This window comes from Pollicipes pollicipes, unplaced genomic scaffold (genome assembly GCF_011947565.3).
Source record: "Pollicipes pollicipes isolate AB1234 unplaced genomic scaffold, Ppol_2.1 Scaffold_7231;HRSCAF=8579_pilon_pilon_pilon, whole genome shotgun sequence".
NCBI classification, from domain to species: domain Eukaryota; kingdom Metazoa; phylum Arthropoda; class Thecostraca; order Pollicipedomorpha; family Pollicipedidae; genus Pollicipes; species Pollicipes pollicipes.
This window is the reverse complement of record NW_023597034.1, coordinates 46,192,076-46,216,996: the sequence shown is the minus strand read 5'-3', so window position 1 is coordinate 46,216,996 and position 24,921 is coordinate 46,192,076. Positions and strand designations below refer to the sequence as shown.

At 50.3% G+C, this 24,921-nt stretch overlaps 1 protein-coding gene and 1 long non-coding RNA gene across 3 annotated transcripts; one reads left to right on the top strand and one right to left on the bottom strand.

Moving 5' to 3' along the window:
* Positions 1 to 121: 121 nt before the first annotated feature.
* On the bottom strand, positions 122 to 7,155 carry LOC119110540 (uncharacterized). The gene is made up of 6 exons (XM_037234405.1): positions 7,114 to 7,155; positions 6,198 to 6,323; positions 5,601 to 5,738; positions 4,738 to 4,865; positions 3,191 to 3,323; positions 122 to 958 (listed from the first exon to the last, which is right to left on the bottom strand). Exons 2-6 carry the CDS (start codon positions 6,314 to 6,316, stop codon positions 565 to 567), a joined length of 912 nt encoding a protein of 303 aa, XP_037090300.1. The 5' UTR covers positions 6,317 to 6,323; positions 7,114 to 7,155; the 3' UTR covers positions 122 to 564.
* Positions 7,156 to 11,341: 4,186 nt separating this feature from the next.
* LOC119109638 (uncharacterized) lies at positions 11,342 to 24,810 on the top strand. Of its 2 annotated transcripts, XR_005095444.1 has the most exons (4): positions 11,342 to 11,575; positions 14,688 to 14,750; positions 23,007 to 23,120; positions 24,394 to 24,810. It is a non-coding gene; the product is annotated as an uncharacterized LOC119109638 (long non-coding RNA). The 2 variants fall into 2 exon arrangements; XR_005095443.1 differs by lacking the exons at positions 11,342 to 11,575; positions 14,688 to 14,750 and having other exon boundaries at positions 22,737 to 23,120.
* The last annotated feature ends 111 nt before the right edge of the window (positions 24,811 to 24,921 follow it).

Sequence of the window (24,921 nt, the reverse complement as noted above, 5' to 3'; positions counted from 1 at the left end):
AGTCACCTTTGTCATGCTTCCGGGAGATGCAGCCAACCGTTCTGTTTGATGGCGTCTTTGTGGAGGCATGGGGTCAAAATTCTGAGGTAAATGTCGCCGAAATAAAACCATTCATTACTTCTCTTCTTCCCTTGATCTTTATTTTCAGTCAGAAACCAAACATTCACATACAGTAACAACGCGATTTTATAAAACGTGGGCTTCTGTCATCTATTCCTTTTCCTTTAAGGTCATGATAACCAACGGCTCACGATGATGGATCTCGATGCGTTGGTAAGAGCAAAACGTGAGCCCCAACACTTGTATTTGTCGCAGGGTGTTGTTTGATGTCCGCAATCATAATCAGGTCAGTGGAACTTTATCGGGTGTTCCTCAACCTGAACTTTGGAACATCCAGCGGACCAGCCAGTTCTTGATTGGATGGCATTTCTGATGCCAAGAATGTTATACATTACGCCCATCTACAATGTCCGTTGCATGTCGCAAGGAGCCGCACTCCTTCCCAACATTTGCCTCAGCCTCTTCCAAAACGCACGCAACATCTCGCCGAACACTTTCGCACACCTACGCTAGAGCACGGTAGATAGCGTCCACGTCAAACTCAAAACCGTATAGGTCCAAGTCTGCAGCATAGTGCTGCTTGAGGCGCACCATGAGCGGGACGGGCAAGGTCGGCACGAGTCGCACCGCTTCGCTCAGCGCCTGGTCGTAGCTGGCACGGGTCGGCGGGTCCCACTGCCCGCTGCTCCACCCGATCTCGTCCAGCAGGTGCGGCAGCTCGACGTCGAGCTCGCCAGCGTGCAGCACGAAGTCGTAGTGGGTGGCGCAGAAGTGGCAGACGTCGACAGCGGGGCGCAGAAGATGGGCGGTGGGACCAGCAGCGGCGTCCAGCGCCAGCTCCGCCACGGCCCGCAGGGAGACCGGGCCGGGCGGCAGCAGCCGAGCCAGCGGCGCCCACCTACAGACAGGGCCTCTGCATGTCAGCGACGCCCATCTACAGACAGGGCCTCCACAAATCAGCGGCGCCCACCTACAGACAGGGCCTCTGCATGTCAGCGGCGCCCACCTACAGACAGGGCCTCCGAACCAGGCCTCCACATGTTAGCGGCGCCTACCTACAGACAGGGCCTCCACAAATCAGCGGCGCCCACCTACAGACAGGGCCTCTGCATGTCAGCGGCGCCTACCTACAGACAGGGCCTCCACAAATCAGCGGCGCCCACCTGCAGACAGGGTCTCTGCATGTCAGCGGCACCTACCTACAGACAGGGCCCTCACAAATTAGCGGCGCACACCTACAGACAGGGCCTTCGAACAAGGCCTTCACATGTCAGCGGCGCCTACCTACAGACAGGGCTTCCATACGTCAGCGGCGCCCGCCGGCCGGCAGCGCTGTTGCTCGACGGCAGGGCCATCCCCGTGAGCGCAGGACCATCAACTCAACCATCCCTGAATATGTCGGCGGATATTTTTCGACAATTACGGCGCCTTCGATACCATGTGGCGTCACGCCATACTGCCTGCATGGCCACATGGGCTGGGTATTAGCAAACTACCCCTTTGACCGCTCTGTTTAAAGCTCGATTGGCAAGCATATGTTGCGTGGGAGTTCGCACAGTGAGTGTGAGCGGATGGGAAACACAATACAAGCGTTCCGTCCTAGGCGTGGCATTGTGTGCAATGAAGGGCAATGATATAGGGGATGCGTAGCTGGCGCGCGATGAGCGCACGTCATTTGGGGATGATTTTGCTACATGGGTTACAAGTTATGACATCCACTTTGATACCAGTATTGCATTAAATCTGTAGATTTTGTTTAACCGACATTAAAAATGATGCGCATACACGGCTGCAGTAAAGCAAAACCCCACAGGGACCCATTACTCGAAATGTATTGTAAGACTGTATGGATAAGTAATCAAGTCCAGTTCCCACGGATATTCCTAGACAATCTTCCATCTTATCCGGAGCTTTAAAATTACCTTCGAACCAGATGTTTTAAAGACCAAGACGAGCACATGGTGGTATCTCATGCAGTGTGTGGGGGAAGTTTGCTACCTCGTCCAATCTTCTATGAAAATGGGGAAAACATTGCTGAACAGCTCTTGAAAAAACTCATCATATGGGTGCTAGCTGACATTGACGGGTGTGTCCTGTGGCATGTCACATCAGGTGGAAGGTGTGGGAGTTATTGGTGCGCTGGTTCGTCTGGCTAAATAAGACTATGCAAGCAACGCCACTGGAGAGAACAGCGTTTGCCGGGCCTCCCAAAACTTCTAATAAGCGCCATTAAGGACTACATTTTAGGACCTTTTTAAGTTCAAGCCTGGTGGCGAGTGTGAAAGCTTGACCTTCGATGGTTTGACCTTGCAAAATTGGCCAGAACAATGGTAATGCGCTTCTGTGTGATGGAGCTCGGAAAAGAATAGCTCAGAGGACCTCTTTTGGGTAAATTTTCTGCGAGAAATAAGCATGATTTGGCACAATGGAGAAAGTATCACCGACATCAGCTCGAGAAGGAGAGTATAGGTCACGAACCGTCAATGCGCAAAATCAATTTGTAATATGCGTGGAAGCTATGCAAGCTCATCCAGCAAAAATGTCAGCACCGTGCTCAAAACCATGGGAACTTTTTCCAGAAAATCTAACGGGATGGGCTCTGAGGACAGGCTTGGATTAAATTTAATGCACAGGTCCCGCCACGACGCCCTTTCGAACGTGATTTTCCGTTTGTCATTGCGCGGTCTACATGTGACTGGTACGTCATGGGTCTTCCCCGTCAGTGACACCAGTGAGCTTTTGGCCTGCATGCGTCAATGTGCTATCAGCTGCAGCCGGAAACACGGAAATATCCGTCGGATGCAACGGCGTAATACGTGAATCGGTCCGGAAGACGCGGGACAGCAGACAGTAGTGAGCCTGTTGACGCCGGCATGAGTTTTAGCAAATGTTAACTAGGATTTCTGTAGCGCGGCAATTGAAACGGTACTCATTTTAACGCGAGTGCACTGCGATGGACTGCAGTAGGCTGTGAAAAGCTGAGGCTCTTTTTAGAGTTGTGTGGTGTGAAAGAGCCGTTAGCGTCCACGGCTCGACGGGATCGTGCGTAGTCCAGGCTGGCAGGCGTAAATGCGCTCGAGGCTGGCCCTTGTGAAGACGGAGTGCACATTAGCGAGGTGACGAAACCCACCCTACGCTCGTCTGGCGCAGATTGGTGTAGATTCTGATGAGCATGACCAGAGGGTGCTCCACAATGTTCCACGACAAGACCGACGAATTGCTGTTGGCCATGGAGAGAAAGACGCCCTCTTCGATCCGTATCTCTGAATAAAGAAAACAGAAATGACAATTAATATAAAGACGGATACGAACGAAAAAACTTGGCAGGTTTTATCCGGCCAAAGAGCCCAGACATACCCAAATGACAAACGTGGGTGAGGCTTAATAGATTCTGCTCCAGAAAGCTGCTCGAGCGAGTCCATGGCACTGGTCCAGGCTGGCGTCAGCTAAGGAGATGTCCCAGGACACTGAGCTGTCACGCCGTGCAACGAGCTGATGGTGGGGGAAGGTTTTACAGGGGAAATCTCCCAGCAACAGGCAGCGCTCAGACTTCTGCTCGCCGGTCAGCCGAATCGGGTCAGCAGGTTAGATCAGCAGGTCAGCAAGCCAGCGAACCAGATCAGCAAGTCAGATCAGCAGGTCAGCATGTCAGCGGACCAGATCAGCGAGTCAGATCAGCAGGTCAGCAGGTCAGCCGGATCGGGTCAGTAGGTTAGATCAGATGAAAAATGACGATTGTGTGTACTAAAGCCGCACCAAGGGGAGGTTAGAGCGCTTGCAAATATCAGTCACATTAAAACAAAAGGGCTGTGAGATATTTAGCACTACTATGAACCGTTGCGTTAAGCATCTGTTCGGCCTCACAGCATGCTCAACGGCCAAACAGTCAAATTTGAACCAAAAACATCGGAAGACAAAGGTAAAAGAGTGTAGAAAATTAGGTAGTAGGGAGCCTGTTTTTGAGCTCACGCCCCCCCCCCCCCCCCTCTCCCCCTTCCCCTCTTCTCATGTATAGGCATAGGGCTGAAACGCTATCTTGTCGCCATGTAAAGAGGCTTTAGAGGGTAATGATCTGACGATTCAATGAGTATTTTGGGTCTTACGCAATAAACGTGTTGCCATAAAAAACAGACTGCCAAACCTGACTTCTCTGTCAAGTAAAATCTCGGAAAAACTGTCACCGAAGCCATGAACCGAACGTCAAGCGCATGCCTCGAAAACCAGGGGTAGATGGCGCCACATGTCGGCCGCTATCTTTATGCAAGATCCCACGGCCCAGAGAGCCCGAGAGTGGCGTCAGGCGAACCTTTCCGGGTTCTGGAACAAGGCGATATGTCCACGCAGCTTTTCTGACCTAAACCCCATCGAAAACACGCGCGGCATTCCAAAGGTGCGTTCCAGCGAGATGGACCTCACAAGGGCATCTCGGAGCTGAAGGCAGTGCTGCAGAGGAAGTGGGCAACGAATTCGTCCTTCAAGCTGTGCAAGCTGGTAACTGCATGGAAATAGGATTTCCAAATGGTCAGAATTGCAGGAAAAGGACGTCGGCTTGGGAACAGAAAATGGCTTACAATGCAAGGGATGAAATAGGCCAAAAGCGTGTTGAAAAGGGCGTCAAAGCCTACGTTTCCACGACCAACGATAGAGAGACCGGGCTGCCATCCACCATCCGACTACCATTGCCGCTGTTTTCCTCAGCCAGGTGCTGCAGGCTGTCGGCAATCTCTGTGGTGACCGTGGCTGGGTGACCGCACCAATGCAACCGGGACTGCGACCTGCTCCATGTAGCCGTCTGGCCAGGCCACCTGGAATACATAGGGCGGCCACCTAAGAGGCAGGGTCATCTGTCATGTACGATAGTGGGTCGAGCCCTGATGCTGCGCATCACTGGTGATGATGGTGGCGATTGGCATGATAGACGGCCTATGTTGATAGTGGTACCAAGCACTGATAATGATAAAAAGTCCGCTCGCAGGCGTTCATCCCACGCATGGGTTATTTCCGCTCACATGCGGGCACCCATGCGACATATTCTGGCACGCAAGTCAGCCATGTGTGTAGCCGTTACAAACCAGAAAAAAACGCTAGTTTCGGGAAGGTTTCCATGCAGCAGATCTCGGTCACCTGGCCGCAGCCGTAACGTCTGACGTCGGTGACCTGGCCAAGCGACGCTGTCTGACGCTGGTGACCTGATCGTGGGGCGCTAACGCCTGACGCTGGTGACCTAGCCGCGCGGCGCTGTCTGACGCTGGTGACCTAGCCGCGCGGCGCTGTCTGACGCGGCGCTGTCTGACGCCGGTGACCTAGCCGCGCGGCGCCGTCTGACGCCGGTGACCTAGCCGCGCGCGCCGTCTGACGCCGGTGACCTAGCCGCGCGGCGCGTCTGACGGTGTGTCACGCGGGCCGTGACGCTGGTGACCTAGCCGCGCGGCGCTGTCTGACGCTGGTGACCTAGCCGCGCGGCGCTGTCTGACGCCGGTATCCGGCTGCTTGGCGCCGTCTGACGCCGGTGACCTGGCCACGCGGCACTAATGTCTTACCGGCGTGGGGCGGCATGCTCGTCTGGCTGCCGCTCGCTGCAGTACTGCCGCGCCGCCAGCACGCAGGCGTCGAGCGCCTCCCGCGGGGTGAGCTGCATCCGGCCAGAGGGCGCGAAAGCTGGTCTCAGCAGCGAACGCCTGCAAAACGTAGATGGCGCTAACGGTCACTGCGATGGCGTTCTCACACGCACGCGCACACGTACACGCACACGCACACGGACACGGACACGGACACGCACACGCACGCACACATGCGTGTGTGTGTGTGTGTGTGTGTGTGTGTGTGTGTGTGTGTGTGTGTGTGTGTGTGTGTGTGTGTGTGTGTGTGTGTGTGTGTGTGTGTGTGTGTGTGTGTGTGTGTGTGTGTGTGTGTGTGTGTGTGTGTGTGTGTGTGCGTGTGTGTGTGTGTGTGCGTGTGTGTGTGTACATCACCACTGCGCCTAGTAACATCGATGCAAATTCCATCATCTTACATAAGCATCTTGCATAATACTTCAGATTCACTGTAGGGGCACGAGCACATGTCTAACAAGAGGAGCCACCTGTGATGCTGTTAGCGCCCTTGCGATTTTACTAACTCTATCGCAGCGCACTCACATGCGTTCGAGAGAGGCATGGGTTCGCGCATTACGTCGCGATGCGACCAAGAAGACCAGGAGAGCAGTCAAGCACAGCAGCACAGCAGTACGCTTGCGGTTGCATCGCCACGTGGTCATTGGAGCCCTGAAACGGGCGCGTCCTGCATCACCTGGTCTGGTGATGGACTCGGCGCTCGTAAAGACCTGCAACGGTGCCGCGCATGCACGCCCGCAAAGTTACTGCGAGTGTTAAACGTGGGCAGTACCGGTTGTCGAATGGGTGACTTGCCATCTACAGTAAACATTTGAACAGCACATGGGTTTTTTATTCATGAAATTTGTTTTAGAGTTGCAAGATTGTAGCACTGAGTCACTTTACCCAACAAGGCCAAACGGCACGAGTTCGTTTGTCACAAAAGTTCGTCTCACGTGATACACTCTATTTTCTACGTGACGTGTAGGCCAGCCTTCCCCGTCACTGACGTCACCGGCCGTCCTCCCCGTCCTAGACGCACCGGCCGTTCCTCCCCCCCCCCCCCCCGGCGCTGACGTCCGGCCGTACCTCCCCGTCACTAGACGTCCCGGGGGCTGTTCTCCCCCCCCCCCCCCGGCCATGACGCCCGGCCCCGTCCCTCCCCGTCACTGACGTCCCCGGTGTTGCTCCCCGTCACCGACCGACCCGTCCTCTCTCACCGGCTCCTGAAGTCCCGGCCGTCCTTCCCCGGTCACTGATGTCTCAGCGATCCCCACCGGCACCTGACGTCCCAGCCATCCCTCACCGGCTCCTGACGTCCTGGTCATCCCTCCTCAGCGCCTGACGTCCCGGCCATCCCTCACCGGCTCCTGATATACAGGCCATCCCTCACCGGCACCCGAGCCCCGGCCATCCCTCCCTGACACCTGACGTCGGGCTGTCGCCAGCTCAGCGCACTCACCTGAAGCCCCGCTGTGAGCAGCGCCGCCGCCCTCAGTGTGGCGGCCGCCGCTGCCGCTGCTGCTGGCCCGACTGGCAAGCACGCCGCGCAGACGCCAGCCATTACGGGGCCAGCGACCTCTTGCAACGCCTGCTGGCTGAACGGTGGGTCTCCGTGACGCACCGCTCCACCGCTCACTGCGCTGCAGTTAATGCCGCGTCATTGGTGCAGTGTACAGAGTGGGAAGACTATGGGAGTGGACCCTTTCACCTAACCGGCGCCTGGCTGCGGGTGCTGCGTACCGACATTTGTTTGCTCTGTACCGGCGGAGAGCTTTGTCCTGACCCACGCTGCGCTGACGTCGTCCCTGCCGCGCAGTAATGGCTCAAGGCCAGTCGCAAAGAAAGCGCCGAAAAATATCGGGCAAATTCGCAACTGGTAGCACCTTTACTGCACCTGTAAATGGGACGGCGGTCGTCCTGGCTTTACAAATATGTTATGTAATGAACCGTGTCAGCGACGCACAGCAGACGAGGGATCTCCGCACGCTTTTCTGGGCGCAGGCAGCCGGGTAGGGGCGAACCATTCGCAAGCTGTATAACAATTGGTGGGGACGTGCAGACCCGGCGGCGGCATGTCGAATACATACTGGGTGAGCGACCCAGCCAGTCACGACCACGGCCATGAGCCGTCCATAAGCTGGCTCGTTGCAAGTAACTGCTTCACAAGTGCAGAAACTGGGCGGCTTATCAGTTGCTGCACGATATCCACGTCCAATTTGCCTGGGCTGGTGATAGTCGCCGATTGAAAGTCGATGAAATGGAGTGTTCCCCTCCATATCTATATCGGGTTTTGAACTGAAATAGCCATCTAACCATCTTGAAGATCATTCGGTTCAGTACACAGCCCCGTCTTAAAGATCCAAGCCCCTCTAGTTTTTTAGCTAGATGACCGCAAAGACGTGCGGGCTATGTCGAGGGACTACTTCAAGATCACTCAGGCATCCATGACGCCATAATAACGTCATTCAAATTCTGTGTTTCCATTAGCCATGCTTTGAACGAGGCCAAGACAAAATATTTGTCCGGTCTTTCACATCTGACGTTCATGAGCGCCATTTCCAGGCAAAACGGAAGTCAATTGGCTAGCAATCAATGTTGTGCACGATACGATGGCGTAATAGAACAATGACGTGTTGAGGAGCATATATACTTGACATATAAATTGTCTGTCTGGAGCAGTTTTTTCCGCCTAAAAGTCTACAAATACTGATAAGTGGGCCTGGCTAATCATGTCTGATGTTGGCTACAATATCTACAAACGTGAGGCATTTCCTTTAAGGCGGCTAAAAAATTAGTCGAGATGGACACCAAAAAAAGTCAATAATCGTGTTCGGCGCGGAGGTACCTAGCATGCACATGGACTTAAGTTCTGTTTCAGATATTGCATGCCCTAGGCTCAATCGTACTTACGAAAGCCGAGTTAATGGAACTTCCGCATCGAACTTCCGAAAGCGCGTAACACCGAACGATCTCGCAGTTAAGACAGTAGTATTAGCCTTATTCTTCGGAAAAACCAGGAGAGTGGCGATGTAGTTTGGTTGATACTTCGGCAACATGCTTTATCGGAACAAGAGCAGAAGGGACGAAAACTTTTGCTGGGACTTCTGAAGACCTCTGCTTTTGTTTCGATAAAGGCATGTTGCCGAAATACCAACCAAACTATATCTCTGTTCTGGTTTTTCCGAGGAACAGGGCTAATACCATTGTCCTATCTATGTGAATAATGTTCCCCGCTAATGCACTGAACAACTTACGAACGATCTCGACTGAAAGCCTATCTGTTCCCATCACTGGTGTGCATACGCCGCATAGATCTTAGGACCCGGCCTCGCCACCAGCAGACACCTCTGCATCTTGCGTCTGAGCTGCGTAAGGCTGTTATTTATGAAGAGCTCATACTCGCTTTTAAGCTCTCGGGGCCTCCATATGAGGTGTTCGTGCCCACCTCCGCGGTCGGAGCCCAGAAACCGTTCGCTCTCACGCTCAGTTGCTTCCGGCACACGGCGCATGCGGTCGATGTGCTCGGGAGCTATGTTTGACGTCATAATGACGCCACGGACGCGGCTGGGGAGCGCATTTGTGGTGAGGCCAGTGGTGTTGCTCTGCACTGTAGCTCTGGCTGGCTGGGCGCCGTCAAGCAGCTTGCAGCCTAACCAACACACTCTTCATCTTACGATTGAAGTCTGGGCTGTACAGCTCAGGTTATGTGGCGTGAAATCCATGGCACGTTGCGGTCGTTACGCCTTTAACACATTCCCTCGCTCTGTCTGTGTGTAAAATATTGTCAGTGGGCATCATTTTTGTGCGTTGATCGTCCCCATAGGTCCAATGCTGAATTTTTATAAAGCCGGAGGTTTGTGTTCCTCCTCGCCCAGTCCCCCCAGTTTCAGCATTTTAGGAAGACCTAAAAAATTATCATCACCAGTGTGGGATCGCGACCATCATCCCAAAGCTATACGGTAAATAAGTCTTCAGCATAAACAAAGCAATTTACACACACACACACACACACACACACACACACACACACACACACACACACACACACACCACACACACACACACACACACACACACACACACACACACACACACACACACACACACACACCCACACACAACACACACACACACACACACACACACACACACACACACACACACACACACACACACACACACAACACACACACACACACCACACACACACACACACACACACACAACACACACAGACACACACACACACACACACCACACACACACACACACACACACACACACACACACACATCACACACACACACACATCACACACACACACACACATCACACACACACATCAACACACACACACACACACACACACACACACACACACCTACAACCCACACCACACATCACACACAAACACACACCACACTACTACACACACACACACACACACACACACACACACACACACCACACACACACACACACCACACACACACACACACACACACACAACACACAACACACACACACACACACACACACACACACACACACACCACAGCACACACACACACACACACACACACACACACACACACACACACACACACACACGTGGCCCATTCGTAACATAAAATTGAAATATTTGGAACAAATTTTGTGTTGATTCTACATAAATGTTTAACGTATGGTTACGACCTGAAAATTACAAAAATAGTATGCTGTGTTAGGTGACCCATATTGATCGCATGAATGAGGTGAATTATTCTTATCAGTGCAGTGTCTTTCTGTACGCATATGACCTGCAATTATGTATGCATGTGGAACGCACTCTGACTGTCAAAACTAATGTATGCATTCGCACAGTAGATACTTTTACATAGCACATATATATGTATATATATATATATATATATATATATATATAAACATGCCTATATATGAGCTGTCGGAAGTGGAGCGGTCCAGAAATTGGAAGATGCCAGACCGATTTTGAAGTCGATTTTTCCCAAGCGTCGTGACAGCGTTCATACTCAGTATTCCTGGGCAGTGGAAGTGGTGTAGCGCTCCCTAACCCCTGATGGTACACTTATACCATGAATCAATAACCTGAGCTCAGGTCGCTGAAAAAAAGCACATATAGATATCCAGCAGGGGTGTCATTTTGTGTAGCTATTGGACGTGGAATATGCATTCGACAACGCTCCATGTATACATTGTCGGATGAGCCTTACCATCCTATCGTTATTGTCTGTTGCAGGGAAGAATCGGAATTCAGAATTATTCTCAATCGGAAGCAACCGTAAAAAGACGTCACGTGGACATGCAGCTTCGCTTCATACCCCTTGTGACACTATTGTCTAAATTCCCCAGTATGGTGGCATGCCATGATCATTAGGCTTACTTCTTTTGCTTGATGCCGGCTTCAAAGCATCAAGTCTAGATTAACAGTTGCAATTTTTGCTGTCAAGATGTCGATGCCCGATTATATACACGAAATATTTAACGAAGACACTTATGCTTACTGGATAATATTGACTATTGTTCTGATATGTGGATGCTTTCCCACGTTTGGAGCCGACTCTGTGATGTTTGTGGTCTCCTCTGTCACAGAAATTGGCAAATCCATTTTCAACACTTTCATAAGGGGCTGTCTCAATATCTTGAAGCTTTTAGTCCTGACTCTTTCATTAGTTCTGTTTATGTTTGATTTCTCCCAAGTGCAGAGCAAGATCGATCTCTGGAAGGAAGCATATACATTTCATGACGTGTCGGAAGAGCCTGTTACTCTATCTGGTAGTGTCGGGCGACGATTTTCACGAGCGATGTCAATCGTTCCTCACACCGTTTCCAAGACGCGGTAATTGGGCCAGGAACATTTCCGTACCATTTGGGAGGAACCATTGGTGCACCATCTGATGAAGGTGAGAGCATGTGTTGCGACAAAACTGATCGCTGGGCAAAAGCAGTTATAAGTTATCGTTTCTCAAAATACGTAAATGTGTAAAAAGGTTGCTGAAGTGCGTAAAATTGCGTGAAACTTGCAGAATACATACTGATTTAGTGCGCACTGAGGCTAAGTGATAGCTGGTGGCTTTTTGCGTAATATGCTTTGCAAAGGTACCTACGTTCTGCCCAAAAACCGAAACCAGAATTGAAGGGCCAATATTCGTGCAGCAGAGCTCTTTATCTAAATATGCTCAAAGCTCTAAATTAAAGCTTTCGCAGCTTTAAGGCTTAGTCGGTCTTATCACGCAAACCAAAGGATGGTTCAGCTACGTCAAATGTCGGCACCTCTATGCCGTAGGCAATCGGAACGGGATAAGTTCACCTTTATTGACGCTAACTTTGACCTCAAATGGCATCGTCATCACCGTGTGCCTGTTGACAAAGGTCGCCTTTGGAATTCCTTTAACACACTTTATTTGTACGCCGTGCTCTTCTGCATCCGTGTTGTAAATCAAACATCTTATTCCACGCAATTCACCTAGCATCTCATTTGCGCAGTTTTCGATACGCTGCACGTACAGAATGCAATTTGTCAATATATTGTTATGAATGCAATCGTGCAGCCTTTGGGAAGGATGAACAATCAAAACTACGCCCAAGCGCGGCGTTTCGGGGAAAAGTGGTGAACTACATCCTTTTGCGAGTTTGGACTCTAGTGACCAGAAGATTAGACATGGAAAGCGTGTCGTTTTTTGGACCGATGTGAGGCGTTTCATCAACACACCGAGTTGTCTCAAATCGGAGAACTCCAACTTGGGCAACAGACCCGGATGCAGCCGGCAGGATGGTACGCGGTGCGGATCGGTAATAAGGGGCGCACCTGCCAGATACCTCGCAGGCCTGATGCCCAGCAGCGAGTGTCGGTTCGCTCACGTGCAGGCTCTCAATTAAGTCCGGCGCTGGTCTGGGTTGCATCAGGTGAGGTGTGTGGACAGGCTGAGTTATAACGGGTCAGGAAGGGTCAAGTCGGGTTGGGTGGACAGGGCTGAGCTGTAACGCTGAGAACCTGTGCCAGTCGAAATAAATGTGGCTAGGTAATAGCTTGCTTGCCCTTCGCGGGCATTTCCGTTCACTCCACGAGAGGGCTCAGAGGTCCCATATACTTATGAAGCTAGGAAATCTAGAGCTACGCAGAAAACTACGCTGCAGATTTAGTGTCCAGCTGTATGAGGTAGGGATGCCCGAACAACGGTGAGTGTGACCTTTCAGTTCAAATCAGGAAAAAGGGCCAAGAGAAACACTTTATTGTACCCCTCCTGTTATCTCAAGAGCTAAGCAGCAGTGCGGACTGCAACAATGAACGACTCCTGGAAAGCTATCAGATAGCCTCCAGTGGACATGGACAAATGTGATGTATGTTTCATGTAAGACCAAAGGAGATAGGGCTCTGCTGCATTTGCCCGTCCACCCAAATCAATAACTAAACAAGCCATATGAATGGAGGAACACTGTTAGGAAGCCTTTCCAAATCCGTGAGAAAAATGATCACTAAGGCTTCACTCGCACCTTCAACCGGCCAAATCTGGTCACAAAGATCGACCACCTTGATCGACAGTCTTTAACCTAGGCTTACGTGGGATGACCTGACCTTTCAGAAGCAGCCAAAACGATAGCAACACACTTGAGAGTGGCATTGGTGCGAGAGGAGTCTAGAAAATCTTTGGAGTGTATCTCCTGCGGGCATAGGCGTTATTTGTCACTTTAGAGCAAACCACCACCATTACGACCACGAGAAAGAGATCACAGATCACGAACCTTCGGGGCCAGTAAGTTAAAATGTGTAAGATATAAGAAACTGATGTAAACTATGGTACCCAACATTTCGGCGCGGTGCTCAAAATTGTTGAGAAGTTGCGGGGAAAAGCCTCACTGAGGGTTCTGAGGACCTCTTATTGGGACATCCGGATGAAATGCTAAACGCAAACATTGGAATGCAAGTGCGGAGTAGACACATGTGTAATAAGACCGATGATGCCTAGAATACGCATTGCGAATGATGCAACTGACATTGACCATCAGCACAAAACCAAACATCCATCGTTTCGCGCTAGAAAAACTGGCTCTGAACAAAAGCTGATGATCTAAAGAAAAGATCTCTAAATGTCTAATGCATAAAATGTCTAAATGTCTAAAATGTCTGAATGTCTAAAATGTCTGAATGTCTAAAATGTCTGAATGCATAAATGAATAAAATGTCCAAATGTCTAAAACGTCTAAAAAGACAATCGCGCGTGTATATATTTACTCAATTATATTTTTTAAATAGCACATAACTACATGAAAGCGCTCAGCAATTGCCAGGGTTTGCCATTGCTTATATCGTCTGAAACATAGGGTCTATTTCATAAGGCATTGACCTCACTTTGTGGACACCCGAAGAACCAGAAAACCACATCAGTGCGTTTTTGCTCTGCTCATATATATATATATATATATATATATATATATATATATATATATATATATATATATATATACATATATATATACATATATATATATGTATATATATATATATACATATATATATATATATATGTATATATATATATGTGTATATATATACATGCGTACAAATATATGTTGTTCACATTTATACACTTAAATCCACTTATGTATATTCAAATGGCGTCTCCCAACCGCCATGAGTGGAGATCAGCCCAGCCCGTTATGGCTGCATCAGGCGCAACACAGTCTGTGTACAGTAAATGTTTTCGTGTCAGCAATGATGTTAACATGTCGGTTGCTTTTCAACACATGTGATGCATGATCGGTGTCGTCCCAGTTTGCCGCCATGCACTGATAATAAAGCACGGCCGAAAGGCAGCATTGCAGCAGAACCGGGGATTTGGGGCTTACGGTTTTTGGTCCTAGAAGTAGTGGGATATTTTGTTCCCTAGGGGTGCCTCGGTGACGTGGTCTGTCTGCGCCCTCTCGATGAGGGTCATTTTGTCTTATCCGTGTACACATTGTAAAGCCCATAGTGCCCACCTCATGTGCACAACAATAATAAGATTTCCACTTCAGGGCTCTACACTGCCATGGTCAACCGTTGAGGACTATAGAGGCGATGCCAGCTCAAAAACGGAGGTATGTACATCCTGAGTGGGTTACTGAACAAAAATCTGAGATATTGCTTGGTGGTCTAAGCTAGCCCCGCATCTCGGTGTCAGTGTCAGCACGACACGAGCGCATGCTTCGCGTCATCAGCTGCTGATCATATCTGGCACGTTGAAAAAAATGCTCTTGTCAGGCAACTCAGAAGGTGTGGCATATGTGTCCCAATCAAAGACAGCAGCATACAGCCTCTTTGAACTGGCTTCTATGTTGCGGAGGTTTCCATTCACCGTCATGTGGCTTGCTTTTTGGAGGAGTCGCTCGTACACTCTTGGAGGCCCCAGACTTCCGAACGTTAAATTGAGCTCTCAGTGCTACTCCACGCTTTTCCCGACGTTTCTAATGGAAATGCTGCTGTTCTCTCACGAGCTTATTAACAAAAAAACTGGTCCTGCGGGGGCATCGGCCTCGGTCGGTGTGAAGGGCAGCGGTTCTTTGGGTCCCAGCTATCGTGACCGATGGGCGGCTTGCGCAGCCCATTTCAAGGAATAGCAACCCTGTCGGCACGTCAGCTCCAACTCCTTGTCTCGCCCGCTCGTTCCCAGTCACCTGCATGCCCACATGCAGCCCTCTCACCGCGCCTCATGCCCGTTTTATCGGGTTTGCTGTGTCCCGTCTCCCGTGCCCCGGTCGATTGGATTCTGGTGGATGAGCCGTGTGAAGCGAGAGGCGTCACCAGTCCCCGGTGTGGCGCCGGGGGAGCTATGGCGCTAACCGCCTCCCGAAGGAATGTTGGATCATCCCAAGTTCGCCCCTAGGCGTGTAGGGAGCCTCGTTTCTGAAATAAAACCGCGCTGCGTGGCATCTTCCGACTAGAAAATGCTCCCGTCCCCCGAAAATGGGTCCGACCTCGTTGACTCCAGGGCCCTTGCCCCGAGGGGAGCAGAGATAGTGCCCACCAACAACATCATGCTCACGTTTGTTTGCCCGGACTCTGGAATGCGTGTGGGCTGCGCTTACGTCAAGGTTCGCCTTTTGTGCCCATCCGGTGCGGAGCTGCCAACATTCACGATTTGAACACACTAATGCCCAATACCACAACCGCCCAGTCTGCCGTCCAAAGGTAAAACCCCATATGTTCACTTCTGCCCATTTTGCGTATTTATGTCATCTGATTCGTCTATTCATGCTGCATTCTGACATTTAAACTATCAGTTGAGATTTGCACAACTGCTTAGCGAAAAGAAAGGGCTAAAAGTTGGTGAAATTGTCAACTGATCGCTTAAATAACCGAATTCAGCATGAGTGGACGAATCAGATGACATAAACAACGCAAACTAGCCAAACAATAGCATATGGGTTTTACCTTTGGACGGCAGCAGTGTGCAGTAAGTGTGCGTCTCATGAGCACACCATTGATGACTGCAGCGCTGATCTACGTCAACTGTGGTGAGGGCAGGATATCACACGTGACGTGTTATCACACATATCCAGCCTACGCCAAGGAAAAGGAAATTATATCGATTAAAACCTCGGAAACATTTTTCGGTGAGGTTCGAGAGTTTAACGACCAAGCCCCCTCCCCTCCACCCCCTTTCGTAAGCTTCAAAAGTAAAGACAGTGTTACGAAGCGGGAGCACGGCCATACAGATGACCGCCGTTCAGTGTGTCGCATTCCTTGAGGCATTCTTTTTTGTTTGATTGTGACGCGGAGCCAAACGCTAGGTTCCCAACGTGCACCGCGGCTTCCTGTCGTCGGTTGGCCGACTGGAGACCGCTGTGCCACTCACCCCCGCGGCGCCGTCGTCTGGCAGCGGCGGTTAACGGTTGGTGATCGTTGGACGGTGGTTCGGCGCGGCCACGGCCCCAGGTGCCGTCGTCTGTCGTCGTCGTCCTTCTTGGTTCCGATGATAAGCCGCAGTGCCTGCCATGTGCGGCTGGAGCCGGCTCCTTTGAGGTTGCGTTGAAGGTGTTCACGGCGGTCCCGACGTATCGCAACGCGGCTATCTCGGTCCAGCTGACGGTACAGGGCCTGCTCAGTCGGCCCGGACGCCAGAACGGCGCGCCGGCCGGCCAGCAGCTGGCGGATTTCCCTGCACAGCGGTAGGGCACCGAGCGCACACAGCATCACGCGCCTCACAGGGGCCACCTCGTCCAGAATAGAGATGAAAGCTTGTGCTAATGCGTCCCACTTCTCTGTCGGGTCGCCAACAGCGAAAACAGAGTTCAGTCCGCGTTAGCAAGCGTCTTGTTAAAGCTGTTGACGTTTTCTCGGTTGAGACAGCGCGTCTGGGCGGCTCCGCAGCGCTGGGACGACGGACCACTTTGTCGCGGCAGCCCACGCGAAAACTCATACGGCCCGCCGTAGCGGCACCGCGTCCCGCCGCTCCTCGCCACGAGCTGCATTCTGTTGGTGATGATCGCGTCAAGCAGAGTAGCGGCCGGCTAGTAGTCGAGATGAGAGTAATGCAGATGCGCTATCCGCACGTCGACGCCAGCTGACGAAGCCGGTCATTGGGACAGCTTGCCGTGGGCACGGGTGGTCTCTTCAGCTGACAGGCGTTCAAGTCTCCTGCTGTTGTCAGTGTGGTATCTGGGTACGTTGCTGACATGAGCTGCAGCTGTCCCTCGAGGCCATCGAAGTCAGCTACCAGTCGTCGACTGGTGTCAGTAGGATGACGGTAGGTAGACGCGACCAGTAGACGTTTTCGTTTGTCTGTTCGGACGGGGCACCGCACTACATCCAGGTTCGATGCAGCACGAGTCACTGTTGAGGACGTCGGCAGCGTTTCCAGTTCATATTGGACCCATGCCAGAATCGCTACGCCACCGTGTCCCCCGGCAGCTTGCTGGTTTTAGAGCGATCCGCTCTGTACATGTTGTATCCGTCTATTTCCAGTGGACGAACTGGGACGCTTCTGGTGGGCCATGTCTCACTGGGAGCTAACAAGTCACACTGGTACACATCAGATAGGTCTTGACGTAGATCAGCTAATTTTGGCTTGATTGACTGCATGCTCAGTTGCCCAATCAGTGGATCCTTGGAGTTGACATCACCGTGCCGGCTCCAACCCCAGGGCCAGTGGGGAGGGCCAAGGCAGTCAGCCGGCTGTCAGGAGTGGGTCAGGAGCCCGCTCCAGTGAGGGAACCCGTCCCACCGTCCAAGGGGCGAGGGGAGGCCCCACGGGCGCCTTCAAGGTGCGGAGGCCCCGTCCGAGGCTCACTCTGATTGCAGTGTGGGACTGGCAAACGCCGGTGCAGCATTTGCTAGACACGCACTAGAATCCAGTGTCCCCGGTAGTGGACACATTACTGTCTGAATTCGGAACGTGATGTCTGCCCGGATGCACTTTGGCCGAGAGCTTCAGGGCACATGACATCTTACGATGATATGTATGCGTCTACGTATACGGATGACTTCGAATCGACCGACGCTGTGACATGTGCGATCGTGAGTGGCCCTTTCACCCGGCCCTTCGCGCTGCTCGTACGTTGCCTGCTCTTACGGCCGAGTTAATTGTAATCTCTAAAACGCTATGTTTTATCGAGGTGGTAGCCGAGGATTTGCATTTCATTTCAACAGACTGCTTGCGCAGTCTCTTGGCTTTGAAGCGTTTTAATCCCGCTTGTCATGTGGCGCAGGATATCTTGATTCGCCTCACTGCGCTTGATCAGGCGGGAAACTGATTGCTCTTTGTTTGCATCCCAAGTCACGTCGTCTTTCCCTTAGAACGAGCTAGAAGGTGATGCTGCTAAGCGTGCGGCAAAGGCATCATATCCTTGGTCTCTTCCTGTCAGCGGTCTTTTTGCACGCCTCGGAACCTTTGTACATAAAGAGTGGTGGCAGCCAAGCTGAAACACATTAGTGAGCAGCAAGCTCCGACCGATAAAACCGCCTTTAGGGTCATGGCTCTCCTGCTGCCGTGAACAAAGTCGAATAGAAGTTATACTCTGCAGGTGCCGCAGTGGTCGCGCACCGAGCCGCACTCCGTGTGGTGAACACAGGCAAAGTTGCTCGCGTTATGGTGATCATCCTGCGGTTCACCATGCCATTCAGCAATGCCAGCACTTCAATGACGAGAGTCCGCAGTATTTCGAAACGCCCCCCCCCCCATACTAAGTTGCAGTGAGGTGTTGAGTGATGATTCGAGCGTAATTGAGGCGGGTGAGCTTTTCGTATTCATCAAGACTATTGAATGCGCCGCAAAGTACACTCCACGCTGAGTAGTTCAGGGCGCAAGACAACCGTGGTAGTCGACGCGACCTTAGGTCCTAATTAACGCAATGTTGAGCAATTGGGAGGGGGGGGGGCGATTATTGACCTAGCCAGAAACCATACGTCGTATCCTCTTCATCGTTTTAGATGCATTTCATGAGGATTATAGTACTTGCGTAAAGTCCCATTTGCACCTTGCTCCTGCGTTGCCATCGCTGATCCTTTCCCTCATCTACGTCTTACACCACACGCGCTCTCACGAGGAGCGTCTTTAAACAAAATGGGGAAATGGGAACGCATCTATCTGTCTATCTTCCAGTCCTAAAGTGAGTTAAGGTGGCCTTACAACAATTCTATACGTGATATTCGTTAAATTAGTTTTATTTTCTAGCCAAGTTTTGGTCACGGACCTTCTTCACAGAATTTAAAGATTCAAATATAAAACGGATGTCAGGTGCTGGCCAGTGTTGACAGTGTTTTTTTTTTCTCACCCAGCCCACACGTGGTCAAATGGCACACAATACTCATATTTTGACCGAATAGATGACAATAAATGAGTCCCAGGCGATAAAATACGCTTCCTTTGTACATATAAGGACTACATTACCCACCAGAATGATGTATTTCTATTTCGTAGGGGCTTCAGCTTGCGTATGCGGATTACTTCACAACTTATGCAATGGAGGTAGTCTCCCCTTTTCCGCAAAATGTTAACAGTAAAAGATTTCTGATCACGCCGGACCTCATAGTTTTGGTGTGCAGAAAAAATGATTACCAAAGGGAGTGCCAGGAGTTTTGTTTTTTTTTGCGTCTAGGAACTGCTCTTTAAACGATGATCGAATGGGCGTTTTTATTCGTTAACATACGGCACACTTTCACGCCTACACTCACGTATTTAACACGTTATGTGACACAACAACAGACGTCAGATATTTGTCTTTTAAACGTAACAAAGACGCGTCACAAACCTGCTTGCGGGATGGACATACAGTTCGTGATAATGTCGAATAAACTTGATTGGATTTCAAAGTATTCTGGCTTTTCCACGCTAGATGAACACTCAGACCAGACTTTTGGGCGTCTGACGTTACCTTCACACACTAAGCGGTACATACGTAAGGTGATTTAACATAGCCGCCCAGGTGTTGATCTCGTTGTTGTTGATTGTGCTTGTGCTGATGTTGACGTTGATGTTCTTGGCGATGTTGATGGTGATGTTCTCGCTGCTGTTAAAAGGTAAACTTGATGTTGTTATGGATAGAATTAAAGTACTTAATGAAGTTCAGCAGCTCATCGTTCGAGTGAATTCAGAGCACTTTGGAATCATCGATGCCTCTGGCGTAAAAAGCAGGTCTTAGGCGCGTGCCGTTAATGACAGCTTGTTCAGATTTGTGCATCAATGTTATTGCAGCGGGAGGTGCCACGTTGTTGCCCATGGCAATGCCGAGTTGCTGTTTGAAGTGGTCATTGTCAGATCTGAAGGTGTTCCCTTGGAGACAGTTCCCGTGATATCCGCAGGTGTATGACCACGAAGATCAATTTCGCTCCAGTGTTAACAAATAAGATTAATGACCACCGATACAGTATCCACCAGCGGAATGCTGACACATGGGTTGAAAACATTGATGCTGAAAACTGTGGCTTTCCGTGGAAGCTGGTGGTCAAGGAACTGATCTCTGAGTCTTGTTGGGTATTCTTCTGTATTCCTGAGATGAGTTGGGATATAGGCAAGACATTAGTGTAAGATCCTACCTAGGAGCCAAGAGTTTTTTTCAGTCGGACCACCACACACAGAAACAAAAAAAAAAAACACAACAAATGTTTGAAGGTCGGCGGATACGCCTAAGGTAGGAGGAGCACCCCTGAGGTCGGAGGGGCACTGGCAGAGGGGTAAAGGCCAGAGGGGTTCCGCTGCCTGATGGTCCTCTGGTAGCCCATGGAAAACTGATGTTCTGGGGTTTGTGGGTAGAAGGCCCCACGCAAATGGAGCGGGAAGCTTTTTGCAGTATGTTTATGAATCTGTTTGGTTCTTACTTCAGCCTTTCCTGTTGTGTTCCTGGGTTTTTCTTGTCGCTGTTCTCGTCCCGCAGTATTTCGCCAGCTTCATCAAGGCACGTTGTTTTACCCAAAATGACCAGCCTCCTTCATATATCACTTGGTCTCAGAATCATGCCCCCATCCGTCTTTAACAACGCCAAACCTTCTCGTCCCTCTTTCGTAGTGTTTGACTTGTTTTCAATGTATTTTTGGACACGTTAAGAATTCGGTTTTTCAGTGACCTAAGCCGTTTCTCAGTTTCGCCCAAAGTCGTTGGAGGGTTTTTTTTTTACTGAGTCTGGAGAGTTCGACTGAAATCTGCCCCCATTAATCTTCGGTTTTCAGTGTTGTGAGGAATACCGTCTGTAGTGTGTATAGGGGGGGGGGGGGGGAGGGTGCATTTTAATGAAGTTCCACAATATTGTTTGTTATCAGAGTCCCCGCGGCCCGCCACGTGGTGACCATTATTACCGGCTGTGAGCAGGGCGTGCCCGCGATGGTTTCCTTGGCCTGACCGCTAAAATATCGTCCATCCAACTCTATCCTGCTCATCTGGACGGTTTTTGGGACATCGAGATCGTGTCCTCAGCTCGTACCCTTCTGTTGTGTAGTGTCTAATCATTTCGGCATTCAGAGGCAGACCTTATACCATCACACTTGATAATGCATTTTCCAAAAGCTTCAATTTGCTTTATACATCCATGAAGCCTGTGTGCGGACATCCTGTTCCACCAAAATTTATGGAGTGCTGGCGCGAAGTGTCCATATAGCGCTTGCGCACGTTTGGCACCCCTGTTAACATAACGGCTCACTACGCGTGCCAGGACAGCGTACTGTTAGCGTGTTCGTCGCACCATGATACGCTGGCAGCAAGTTGTGGACTCTGATAGCAGTGACATTGCCGACTTATGTAGCGATTCAATGGAGAAGTCCAATTTTGATGACCACGTTCCACGCCGCTGGCCATATACAGCGCAAGATAACGAATGTGACATATGCTCTCTAGTATCATGTAATCTTTTAGTTCAAATTCAAGGTCAAGTAAAGGAGAACTCTTCTGTTACCGTCTGGGATATTTCGGATGGGAGGAAATAAGTTATAGTAGCTGTGCACGACAAAGCTGAAGCCGGCCGAAAGTTAATCATTCCTGGAAAGGTTCGTCATGCACATGAAAACTATTGTTTTTTCGAAGTGTTAAATGCCGTACATGTGATCAAAAATGGTTAGCCTGGTAAAAATGCCATAATAATTCTGGAAACACTTATTTAAAACAAACATAGAACGTGCACCTTGCCTGTGTTCTCCTCGCGCTGGCACCAGGGAATGATCATTCCAGTGGTCAACGTCGGTATCAGTCAGTGGCGACTTCAACATGCGAGAAGCTTGCGAGAATGGATACGGCATAGCTAGTTCATTCATATTCGGAGCCATGGCTGCTGGCTTAGCTATGTCTCACAGAGGACAGGGGATCCATGGCCAATGACCCACATTACAAAAAGTGACACTGTTTTTGTGAGTTTTTGTGAGTACAAAAGTGACTTGTTTTTATAGCATTGGCCGCAGGAAAGGAAGCTGGACGTCTGTAGCGCTGTATCATTACCCCAACGTGACAGAGAACTAAGTAGGTCTGGTACCAAGGGATAGTTCAATCCTGCTTATGCGGCAAGCATGACTTCGACTTTCGGGTGGAATTCCCTTCGCCGATAAGCACGAGTGCGGCACGAGGTCTGAAAAAAATAGTTCGTCGATTTAAAATGAGTGATTTATGTACCAGGCTGACGGAACTAATTTTGAGTAAAATTGAAGTGCATTACAGACTTGCTAAATCATCGCCATGGAAGACACATCCGTCTGTGCCTATGTTACTGTTCTAATATTCATTTTAGTACTTTTCCCCGATTGGCTGTTCGAGACCTTGTTTTGCCTTCATCGCTTTCTCCATGACAAAATACTCAAGATCATGTGTTGTACTATACACTTCGTCTTTAACTGCTTCGGAGTGCTCCTAACAATACTAAGCATGTTCTTCCGTCCAGCTCCATGTCCACGTCCACCGAAGTGCTGTTAACAACGGTTCGGCGCGATACAGTAGACACCAAATTGAACGTTCTACGCATGGAGTTTATTAGCGCAAAACGGCCTAAAAACTGGTGAGTTCCCACCCCAATACATGTGTGGGTTGATCAAGCGAGGTTGTTTTATTCAGCAAGGACCTGAGAAGTGTCATCACCTCAGGGGTCATCTCACATTGCATATGCCGATGTTTCGTGTAATACGCGATTTGAATATCCTTCCAGCAGGCGTGATGATAGCCTCTTTCGAACAATGTCATGTGAAATCGGCGTTTGCCGGTTTCATCACATGCTGTCTCCCTCTTGTTTTTCTTATTCGCCGCTTCATCCTGTATCGTTGCAATGTATTTTCTCACCGGGAGCATATTGCATCCGTCAACCATGGTCGACCTCACAACTGTTCTACGGCAGGCCTTCCCCCCCCCCCCCCCCCGCTCTCATCAGCTGCACACACCGAAGAGGCCTGAGTAGCTGGGTTTCGGGAGCTGTGTCATCCCACGATGGCCGCAAAAATGTTCAACCTCTTACCTCGCGTCATAATTGCATGACTCTGGCATGGCCATTCACAGCCTAAAAATAGCTTTGACCTGACCAAAGTAACAAGAGAATGCACGATGATACGATCTTGACGAGGCCGGGGCCTACAGGCAATTGTGTCCCATTGCCGTTCGGTAATGGACCGTTACACCGCAATATTTTCTCGACGAACATAGCCGATACGCCGTTATCGTCGCACATTCTCGCGCCGGTTCAAGTACGCCCCGTCGCTGGCCGGTCTAAGATTTGTGATGTCTACGTTCGTGCGCGCCTGCCAAAGTCATATCTATACACCCATTGCAAAAGACATTGTTGCCAATAACTGCCATTTCCATAGACAACTCCACAGTCATAATCCAGCGATTCATTGCATACATGGACTCGCAGGGCTTGCGGTTACAGCTAAGCTGATCACAAGTCTGACCGCGAGACACTGCTATCAAAAATCGCTCTTCATATAGAGCCAAGCTCCTTTGTAATGTCTTCCGCGCACCGCATTGTTGTCTTCGGGGCTTCACGACGCACTCAGCTCCTGGGGCTATAGGGCGCCCCTGCCTGTCGCCCCAGCAGGAGGGTGGGCACTGCGGGAACCGAACTCCGTGCCTGAACAGATTCCTCTCCAAAGACCGGTAGCGTCGAAATTCATGAGCTCAACAAATCGCACTTCCGCTTGACTTGTCGCAGCCAGGTAAGTGTACATACCAAATCCCAAGTAGCGCCGTGGCTTCAAAGCTTTGATGAAAACTGTGAGTAACGTCTCTCCTGCAGGTCATTTCAGACGGCCAGCGCTCACACCTTCCCTGTTTGTCTTCAGCGGTCAACGAATATCAACGCAGTGAAATGACAACGTCTCTGCATGTGACTTCACCAGATGCTTCCCGGTACACCAGCAAAACTCCGGTCCACCTAAGCATTTTGGTGGCGTCGCATCTGCCAGCCACCAAACAATGGAGTGGCACCGAATGACCCGTTTCCGAGTGGGCAGAGCTCCGTCAACAGACTATAGCGGTGAAGTTAACAGGTTTGAATGCCAACATGACCGATGCATACACAAGAGATGGGTTTGCAACGCCCACAATCAGCTCAAGGAAGAAAACGACACGCATTGCGCGCTGTTAAAGCGTGAAAATCAAATAAAAGTATAAATTGGTATGTCTGAATACAACGTGCTATGACTTTCACTACCGTCTGTGAATTGATGGTACTCAATAGACAAATATTTTGTGCGAAAGGTCTCTGCCTGAAGTACATTGCGCATGCCTTACCCGCAGTTATCCGCACTGCTGCAAAGCTGTTACCAAGATCACGGTCGATAACATCAACTTTTCAGACTCCTCACAGA